This window comes from Vigna angularis, chromosome 7, assembly GCF_016808095.1.
Source record: "Vigna angularis cultivar LongXiaoDou No.4 chromosome 7, ASM1680809v1, whole genome shotgun sequence".
Lineage (NCBI taxonomy): Eukaryota > Viridiplantae > Streptophyta > Magnoliopsida > Fabales > Fabaceae > Vigna > Vigna angularis.
In genome coordinates this window covers 6,936,202-6,947,618 of record NC_068976.1, presented here as the reverse complement: position 1 = coordinate 6,947,618, position 11,417 = coordinate 6,936,202, and the positions used below count along the sequence as shown (strand labels likewise).

At 33.4% G+C, this 11,417-nt stretch overlaps 1 protein-coding gene across 1 annotated transcript; it reads right to left on the bottom strand.

Annotated features, from left to right (window-relative positions):
- Positions 1–2,787: 2,787 nt before the first annotated feature.
- Positions 2,788–7,743, bottom strand: LOC108320997 (phosphatidylinositol 4-phosphate 5-kinase 1). Its single transcript, XM_017552612.2, has 8 exons — positions 6,473–7,743; positions 6,221–6,385; positions 5,964–6,129; positions 5,547–5,657; positions 5,268–5,461; positions 5,034–5,164; positions 4,855–4,948; positions 2,788–4,092 (listed from the first exon to the last, which is right to left on the bottom strand). The coding sequence occupies exons 1-8, from the start codon at positions 7,429–7,431 to the stop codon at positions 3,783–3,785; spliced, it is 2,130 nt and encodes a 709-aa protein (XP_017408101.1). The 5' UTR covers positions 7,432–7,743; the 3' UTR covers positions 2,788–3,782.
- Between the last annotated feature and the right edge of the window lie 3,674 nt (positions 7,744–11,417).

The window sequence follows — 11,417 nt, the reverse complement described above, 5'->3', positions numbered from 1 at the left end:
TTATTTTAGTTGAATTCCAAGTTTCGATTATTTAATTTTTTTATTCCATATTCTCAACCAACCTTAAAATAAACATAACTGCATTAACGTACCTTCATTATGTTAGTTAGTATCGTTTGGTATATATATATATATATATATATATATATATATATATATATATATATATATATATATATATATATATATATATATATATATATATATATATATATATATATATATATATAAGTTGACATTATATTGATTAGTACGGTGAAATTATTATATATTTTAAAATGTAATACGGATTGATACTGTTATATTGTTTGATTATTAATATCTTAAAATGTAACGCTAAAATAGTAAAATGAATAATATAAATTTTAGAAAATAAACACATTCACACACCATTTAACCATATTTAATCTAATAATAAAATAAGCTTCTACGTGATTATTTAATATTAAAACTAGGACAAAGTTTTTTTTAGTAAACATAAAATACTTCATAGGGAAACAATTACGACTAAAAAAACCTCTTGAGATAAATAAAATATAAATTTTAATATGATAAAAAAGAGAGTAGAACTTTGATATTATAAATGTATCCTTATTTGTATCGGTAAAAGAAGAAGGTTGGTGCAAAGAACTGTGTTACTTTCATTCTTGCCACGCTAAGCTTGCTTGAAAATGGTTGTTCTGTCTGAGTCTGAATCGAGAATCGGCGTGTGAAAATGTTCTGCGACAGACGCATACAAACAAACACAGTGCAACTATATTTAGCTTATGTATATATTTAGGTTGTATCGACACACTTCACACAAGCCACACCAAAGCGACAACACAACCTGGACCATATGGTACATTGTGTTACTATCCAACTATTTGACTATGTTCTTTTCATTCTTTATGGGATATTTTTTTTTTCCACTTTTTCTTCACACTTCACAATTGACCATGTTCTTTCATGATTTGTGTAACTGTTGGTCAATTTAAAATGGTTTGAAAATTTCCCTTTGGGGATTCAAAGACATATGTATCTACTACCACAACCTAGGTAGATAAAGTAGTAGCCGCAGTGTCTGTCCCATGTGCCACCCCTCTTACTCTTGTTACACCTTACTTTACAGCTCTTCTATTCTGCAAATTTTTGGCCAACTCAGATTAGTTTATTACATTTTATACATCTAATTTTGCACTGATATTTTTCTATTCAATATAATTTTATTAAGTGAATTCTATATATAATTCATCTTTCTAAGACTAGTTTTATTAGTATATAATTATAAATTTATTTTTGTTTTATATTCAAAAAGAAAAAAACAGTTGAATATATTACAAGGATAATGAGAAATTAATTTATAGCAATATTTTCTTGCTTGATTAATATGTTTTACATATGCCTAAGTCTTAGTTTACATCTATGCATGTGTGGCAAAGCTTCTTAGTTTGATTGGGTGTTCTTGAATGGTATTTTCTTATTATTCTTGGAATCGAGACAGAGAGATCCGGCATGATGAGGCAATTGAGTAGAGATGTTAGGGATTTGGTTGAGTTAAATTGATTTATTTATTAATTTAAATGCATTCGGCATTCCCATGGCGATGGTTTCAATTGAATGAATAGATTGTTTTACACCTGGGTTGTTTGTGGTGCAGTCTCCAATGTCGACTTTCCATTGGATTTGAATAACTCGTGTTGACTCGATCAAAAAGTTTTCAAAATGTACGGAACCAGATTGCAAATCCCATTTTAAAGATTATAATAACATACATTAAACTAATCGCAATATGTCACAGCCTGCAAAATGTAAGTTTAACACAAGCCATTGGTAGCCAGCCAGGGGAATTAAATAGTTTATATAATATACGTGCTTCCGATCACTGCAAATTCCTTGAATATGTTGAACTTACCCTATTAAAGTATTGTTTAGTTTGAAATTGGAATATATATATATATATATATATATATATATAGAAATGAGGTTATGGAAGTTGGGAGTTTAGTAAAAAATGGTTAAGAGAGGCATGATTAGAGATTGGAGAGAGGATTTTGTTTGTAAGGAAATCTATTTGAGCAGAAACCGAGATGAATAGGGATTAATTTAACGAGTTACAGTGAAATGCATTTGGTGTATGGGTTGAAATGCACGTGGAAAAAGCGGGGTGATGGAAAAGTACAAGGAAAGCTGATTCAAACAACATATGGAGACACGTTGAGAAACCAGTTCCGGAATTGTAGTTGTACGGTTACTTAATGTTTTTGCCTAATCCCTGTTTGTTTGGAACACTGCTGTTTTAAAATTGGGAACGTGGGATCCAGCTCCCATTCCCTCCACCACCACCACCACCACCAAATTTTACACTCACTTTTCAATTCTTGTAATTTATCAGTACCAAACTTTATGACCTCTCAGACTGCTGTCAGAAATAGTAACATTCTTCTTCTACATACTTTTAATGGGTTAAATATCTGATGAATAGAGTTTACTGTTGTGCAACAACACTAAATTAACGCATTTAAATAGAATTAGGTGTAGGAGGAAGGTTTGTTTGAAAAGAGAGTGGAATGAAAGGACGTGGAAGACACGCTTGAAATCCATAATGCTGATTAGCTTCCTGAAAAGAGAAACAAATGGCAATGGGGCCACCCACCCACACTGACCCAGCAGACATTACACTAAAATCCTTTCAAAGGAGAGAATAAGGGTCAAAACACAACAGAGCAGAAGCACTGCTTGCAGTTGCTGTTACTGCTAAGTGATATAATAAATAACAGTATGTATAATGTCTTCAATCACAGGACATAATAACAATTTTACTTGTTACCGAGATAGATTTAATGGAGCAATCAGAGCAGGTTCCACCACGTGATGTGATTACTGATACAGGTACGTTTGGTTTCTTTCTCGCAAACCCAAACGATTAAAAAACTTTGGTCAATTTTTTACTAGATTAAGATATAAAAATAACTAGAATGAGAGAGGCACATAAACAGTGAAAAGCATGAGAGAAACCAGCGCATCTCTCAGCCCTCTCTCTCTTCCTTTCTCTGCTTTTGATGCCCTCAACACACTTTGAAGCCAAACGCCCTCGCTTTCACTGCAAAAGCTAACCCAACGACCCCAGTTTTCATTTTTCTTCAACCCCGCAATGAAGCCCCACTTATTTATGTTCCTTTCATCAGATAAGAGACTTTGCTGTGTGGAAGAGAACCCAACGACACTACATCTCACTCTCACAACATAACACGCTTTCAAGTGTCGATCAATAATTCAAGAACAATGATCAAAATACAAAATTAAATTAATAATTTCCTTCAACTATCCATCCTTTGTATAAACACTGTACATTTTCCTTATTTCCTACTTATCCACGCATTTTGAATCGAACATCAGGGAAACACTCCACGCCCTTCCCTCTTTCTTATCTCTCCATCATATATATTCATATTCTATGCAGTAACCACAAAAAATTCAACAAGCCCAACCCCATTTCTTGAACCAAAGCAATAAACAAAATGATAATTCATCCCCTTCTTCATGTACAAGTTTTCCCGTCCTTCACCGTACCATCACCATGGCTCTATTTTTAAAACTAAGCCACAAACAACCCCAACTACCGCGACCTTCTGTCAGCCACTTGACCGTAGAGTGGCATTTTAACCAGTCAACTCCAAGATCATTGCAATGGGTTTCAAATCTGAAGCATTTTTTCCTGATTGCTATGAACCATAACAACCAGAAATCTTCTTCACCTTAAGGAAGAAATATTTGTGTCTCATTCCATGTCCATCAATCTGCTACCTCTCTTCGATGAAAATTCTACCTACAAACTCACGAAACCTCTTGGAGTAGAGCTTTGGATCAACAGCAGAAATTGAAGAAGGGTCAACTTGCAATGACTTGTAAGCATGCTCAAGCTTCTTGCTGATATCATAATCTTGCAAAATGTCAATAATCCCAAAATATAGAATCACATCGTAAGTCTCCCCGCTCCGATAAGGGGTCAAATGGCTGATTCCAACAGTGGTGTATTGATCGAAGTCACTCCTCCGTGCCACTCGCTCAGCTCTTGCAGGCATATTGGCTCCTAGCCTAATCAATGATTTCCTGAAACAAGAATCCTACTGAATATACACCATAAAAAGTATGCACTCACATAAAAGCCAACAACCTTGAATGGTCTAGGAAAGTAACAAAATAGTACATAAAAACTCGAAATTTACTAAATCATTGAGCAAGTAGAGGTCGGAATTACGTTTCTGCTCGAATAAGCTAATAGGATGGATACAGAAAAATCATGAATCCAGAGAAAGTATTGAAACGATCATAATTGACTCGATGAATCTATTGTAAGGCCAAAAAATAAATTAGAATACCAATTTCAATTAATGAATTGGGACCACAGCCTACATGAGCCCCACTAACAACAATTGCCTGCAATACTATATGCCCACTGACTTGCTAAAATAATGCAAACTACTTTCAATTATTATCATGAAAAATATCAATTAAAAAGAAGAAATTATAAAACATTAATGCGAACAGAGTTATAACCTAAGATTGCAACTTGCAAGGGCGTACAGGTCACAAACATCTTAGTTTGTGATGCTTTCAAGTGGTAACATGATACATATCTATCAATTGTTTTCACTCGATAGCAGTAGGACCAATTTTTCCCAAGCACCAATACATCTCCGAAAGAAACAATCCTCATTTCAGCATAGCTATATTCAAAATGATTACGGGAACATGCCAATCCAATTTAACAATGGAAGCAGATTTTATAACAATGCAAACTTCTTATAAATTAAAAACTGAAAAAAATACATCCACATTAATAGTAAGGAACTAGAACATAGTACACCTTACCTTCCAGATTTAACTCTATCTCTATCTTGTAGCTCTGCTTCAAGAAAGCGATAACCACGCATGAACTTTTCATTCTGATAAGTATCCCTATTGCCTGAATGGGGAAAACAAATGAATTTAAAATTTTTGTAACACACAAGTCTTGTATATATGCAATCAAGTGGATGAAGGATAGATACCAGTGCGCAGGAGAAAAGGTGAAAGCCCCATTTTGTCACACGTATTATCATCACGAAAATGAATGCCAACTAGAAGACTGTAATCCATAATTTTCTCGGCTTCCAAGAACTCACAGTCCAGCTCAATTTGTCTGAACACAATGAGAGGACTACGTCAGCACATATTTATCTTGTTCAACCCCCTAAAAGTGTATATATATACATAGAATAGGACAAACAAGCACAGTAACTTACTTGATGAGTTCCTGAAACCAATTTCTTTGTACACGAAACGCAAAGTTGAGATCAAGGTCTTTGAGGGTGGTCGTTTCATCAATGTCCTCCTCGGGTTTATCTGTGGTGCGCCCATGTGAAGATCCTTTCAAGTCAAATCGTCTATGAATTGGATATTCGGAACAAAAAAGATTGCCCATCACAATAAACCGGATCTGATTTTCAACAAACAATAAAAAGTCAAGTACTGAAGATGGGGTAACCCCTCCAGACAGCTAGAACACAACTACCAATCTATACCTTCTGGCCTCCAATTGGCTTAACACAGTGCACCCCATAGAATTTTGTCACAAGTGAATTCTCATATCGAGAAACATGTTGATAATAACTTCGAAGCATCCGAAGAAGCACCTAAAAGTTGAACACCGGAATCAAGCATCAGTCTATGCAAGTACCAAGCAAAAAGATTCCCAGTATAATTAAAGGTAAGAATTCATGTTCAATCATAAAACATCAATGACCAAACCAATAAAACAGGTCACCCTTCCCCAAAACCCCAAGTTGACTGACTCACAAAAAACACTACCACCCATATACCCCGAAGGAGGAAAAACAAAGAAACATATCCATTTGGCCATGGGGAGTTTCACACTCAAAATTTCATTACAGAATTTAACAAGACAAAACACTACAAGCTTTAGAACGCATGTATCTAACCTTGACTTCAGATTTCTTCACAGTCTTTATCATGAATCTATCATCCTGGGTCAAGTAGAAGATGCTTCCACTTTTCCCAGGAGAAGAAAGCTCCCGAAGAGCATCATCCCCACATATAGCCAACATGTAATCAGCAGGATCGACCTGAAACAGCTGTCTCAAATGCCTACAAAATCCAAACGGAAACTCAGTCAACTAAAAGCAGAAACACCCGAAAACACGCAACACACACCACACCCTCCAAAGATTCTACACACCCAAAAACCACCGGACAGTAATCCTTCCATCGAAACTCGGCGGACTGATGCGGCGGCGTAATCTTGGACCCCTCGGAGGGAAACCTAGTCCAGAACTTCTCCTTCGGATCAAAATCACTCTGCTTAAGCTCCCGCAAAGTGGAACCCTCCTTCCCAACAGAGTACCTGATTAAATTTAATGTTAAACACAAAAAAAAAATGGCAAATTCGCAGTAATACATGAAACAAAAAGAGCCGAAGCGCTTCTGTCACCTTATCCCCAATTGCAGATTAAGCATCAAGTCATAATTCTTATGACCTTTCGAAATCGTTTCCCCGGGTCTCTTCACTTCGCTGGCGAAACAACAAGGGTTCTTTCTCAAATCTTCAGAATCCGACGTCGTTCCGTCGCGGTAAAACATAGACGCTTCCACATTATCGATAATATCGCACGTGATGTCTCCCGCTTCACCCTCCGACTCCCAGATGCAAATCCTGGGGAAACTCTTGTCATTATTTACGCTCCCTCTTCCGTCAACAGAGAAACGCTTCACGCTGAAATTCTCGCCCCAGAGCAAACGATGCTGAATCTTCATAACGCCGTGACCCTTGGGGACCCCGTTCTCCCACTGCCCCTCGTAACGGTTCCCGTTGGCCCACACCAGAGCACCCTTGCCGTTAATCACGCCGTTCTTCCATTCCCCGACGTACTCGTTCCCGTTCTTCCAGACGTAACGTCCGTGACCGTCCTGCACGTTGCGCTTCCAACACCCTTCGTACAAGTCCCCGTTCGCGTAGCGCTTCTGCCCAAACCCGTGTTTCCGGTCGGAGATCCACGACCCGCGGTAAGTGTCGCCGTCGGATCCGACGAAGGTTCCAAACCCTTCCATTCGACCCGATTTGAACTGGCCCTCATAGGTCGCGCCCGAGGGCCACGAGAATTTCCCCTTGCCGGAGGCCTTTCCCCGCTTCCACTCACCCTCGTACATGCACCCGTCCGTCCACAGGTACTTCCCCGATCCGTGAGGCACGTTGCCGGAGAAGCTCCCGGCGTAGAAGTCGCCGTTAGGAAGAACACGCTCAACAGCCGATCCAGACAACGGCGCCAGAGGCAGCGTCGCGGGCGTCACTCGCCGCGGAAATCCCTGCGAACGGCTCCGTCCCGTCACAACCACCGGTGGTGCCGGAGACGACACCGCGCCGGCGACGTCACACGCGAGCGCTTCGCGCATCCTCTTCTAACTCTGCGGTGACGCGACTGTGTGGCTTTCTCGTTCACTGCAACAGCTCCTGAATCAGTGCATTTCTGCGGTGGCGCGTGCTGAGAAGGAGAGTCTCCTGTGCATTATTACTTCAGTGAGAAGTGTCGCCGGCGGTGAGTCTCTCTCTCAAGAATTCAATCTTTCTCTCTCTCTCTCTCTCCTGTATTTCGCTTTTGTTTTCTCTTTTTGTGCTGTTTGGGAAAAAAGAGTGGGAATGATAGAGAGCACAGAAGCAAGAGCATAGAAAGAGAGAACAGAACAGAAATGGGAAGTGAGGGAGTGTTGTTATTTTCAATTTGAACAAAAAAATAAATAAAAAAAATATTTAAAATTAAAAGAAATTGAATAAGAATAAATGTTAATTAAAAACTTAAATGGAATTTAAAAAGAAGGTGTGAATGAGAGAGGAAGGTGAAAAGAGAGTGTTTAATTAGACAGCTTTAGCTAGGTGAGTTGTTAGCGAGTAATTAATTGATTCTCTTGAAGGGAATTTGGAAGCAATAGAAGAATAGAGTAGAAACGAAAGTGAAGGCTAGTTATAGGTGGTAATTAACCAGGCTGTAGAAAGTCTAAAATTATAATTGACTTTATGTGAGCTTTGGGAATTATTAGTGCCATCACCCACTTTCACCTTTCCTCTTCTTTCTTTCTCATCATTATTATAACCTAAATCACTCTCATCTTCTTTTTTTTTTATATAATCAAAATACATTCTTCTACCAACGAAATCTAGCCATGCATTCTACCCATACATTCTACCACTTCTCTACACCAATATAAAACCTACTCAAATCTATCATCCATTCAATATCATTCACTTTACTACTTTTGTAATTACATCATCACATCGTATAACAAATCCTATTAGTATTTCAAATTAGTTCACACTTTTTTTAAATTATATTTCTATTATAAAAAATTATCACAATTATAGTAACATATATATCTTACATTGATATTTTTTATACTTTAAAGGAATTGATGAACTAATGTAAATATTATCAACCTACAAAATTGAGAATTGTAACATTGATTTTTAACCTGTGAAAGAAGTGAGACTCTACTTCGTCAATTCAATCGAGTGCTTGATGTATATAGTTTCCATCTCACCTATCTTAAACCACAAAATTCATATACAATTAATGTCATTTCTTTTTATATCAACTAATTTTACAAAACTAATTTAGAATATCACTTTTTACTTGTTATTTTCACACTCCATGTAGAAATTGAGATATACTACATTGGTTATCATCTTAATTGTATTTATGTTGTATGTAGTGTTTTTTTACATTCATTTCTTTAAAAAAAATTGTATATCTAGTCAATGCCTAAAAATATGTATTTTTCTAAACATGTAAATTTTCTCCATTCAAAAATACACATAAATAATAGATCTTAGAGCAAAACATAACAATAACATCTATCACCTTTTATTGATCAAATTGTATAAACTTTTAACAACATTCTCCTATTTTTTATTGGTTCAATTGAATTAATCTAAATTTGATCAATAATTACATATTTCAAATAAAAATTTACTTTATGTATAAACATGATTGTGGGTCATTTGGGAAAATATTATTATATGATTAGTGTTTCGAAATTATGTCTTGTTCTATAATATTTTGCGAAATTTGTAATGTTTTCAAATTATGAAATAAGACCGTCAAAGATTTAACACAAAATTAATTAACATTAGATTAATTTTTATATTAAATATTAAAAACCTAAGATTATCTCTTATGCTTAACAAAAGTTTAAAGTATAATAATTTGACATATACATAAAGAAAATACTATCCACATATAATGAGTATTAAATTTTAAAACTTAATTATTATATTAGCATATTTAACCAAAGCATTATAAATACATAATTAAATTTGAAGAAAATATTTCAATTTTAATTTTTTTCTTGTATAACAATAAAAATATGAAAATTTACAACAATACAGAATAATCAATAAAGAATAATAACGTAACCAAAGTGATGTAATTCTTAAAAATTAACAAACCAAATAACACAACTTTTTTCAATATTTCAAATAGATAATATGATAAATCAATTTATGTGTGATAATATTTATTGGATAAATATTAATAAGTTCACACACACACACACACACACATATATATATATATATATATATATATATATATATATATATATATATATATATATATATATATATATATATATATATATATATTATACACCTAATGCTGTAAAGTCCTTGGTTAATAGATATTGGACATAGTTATATTCCTTGTTTGATTAATAATTATTCATGAAGAGATCATGAACACTAGACATTAGGTTTAAACTCTATAAATAAATTTAAAATGTTGGTAAGGAAGGAAGGAAGACAATGTCTTTTACTGAAAGTTTTGTTATATGTTAATAACAAAACAAAATTCTTAATGTTGTTATATATTTAGAAATTGAATAAATTGCAGTTTTCTCATTAATTTGTTAGTAATAGAATAACAAATATTATTAAAATTTTATTATGATTTTCTAATTAATTTTTTATCAAAAAATTGTTGTTAGATACCTAGAAATAGAATATACTATAATTTTTCTTATCAACGAAAAGTATTTGTTTTTAATTTTGATGAAAATTCCTCCAAGCAATATAAAATTACTCACATTATAAAATTATTATAAAAAACAATATTTTGTATAGATATAGATAGATCTAGATGTATAAATATAAGTCTATTTCTACTTCTCTTTCTTTCATTAAAAAAATATAAAAAAAAGGTTTTAGGAAATTATCTATATCTGTATTCTGCGCATTAAATTAGTTAATAATAAATATTAAGATGTGAAAACATGTGAACTCTTCACATTATTAAAAAAATTATGTTACAAAAGTTTATCTAACATGTATATTTCAATATATATGTTATATTTTTTTAATTTTATATTAATTAGGCATAAAATAGATCATTTAGTCTCATTTTTTTTTATTTTATATAAATCAGGAGGAACTAAAATGATAGGATATGTGAGAAGTCCTTTTGTTTCAAGATTATTAAGTATTACTATATAATACATTGATTAATAATTAAAGCTATGTAATCCGCCTAAATTGGCTATAATATAAATAGTTGAAGTATAAATTAATATAGAATATCACACTAATAATATATCTAATGTTATAATACACATGCCACATTAATTTATTTATAAAAATAATTTTTCCAACTTCAGTATGTTTCAATATGTTTTATGGGATGGAAAACGAGATGTTATGCAGTAATATATTAAAGTCATTACCAATATGCTAAAAACTATTTTTAAAATGTCCATAATTATAAAAAAATCAATTAATTTTTAAAAGAAATACTCACGAAGTTGAAGTTGCATTAATTAGGTGTAAGTTATTAGTCATTATCAGTTATGTTAAACAATGTTGTTGAAATGAACACACTTCTTTTTCAAAGTTCCCACATGCTGGTGTAATTCTTATACCTTTTTGTTTTCCTATTTTCGCGGAATTCTCGTCATTTTTTAAATAATAATAGGCAAAGCTTCCAACATGCACGCACGAACTTCTGTGATACAAAGTCATCTCCACTGTTAACTATTGTCCTTATCTATATAAACTTAATTAATCAACAAAATAAGTAATTCAATTTATTTCATTCCACTTTTAAAGCAATACTATTGATATACTACATTTACCTTCGTTATTAATAATTTTTAAAACTAATTTCTTATTTTTAATAATAAAAATATATTCATCATATTTAATAAAAAAATTAATATTTCACGTAAACTATAAATGTCTTGTGTATTATTATTTTCTTGTTCTTTACTTTTTTTTTATTTTCTTTCTTTTTTCTGTGTTTCTCTACTTTTTTGTTTAATTTTCTAAAATGAAATCTAATCTTTTTTCAAAAGTGTTGTCAAAATAGGTCATTCGACCGAACCTTGCTCGGCTCACA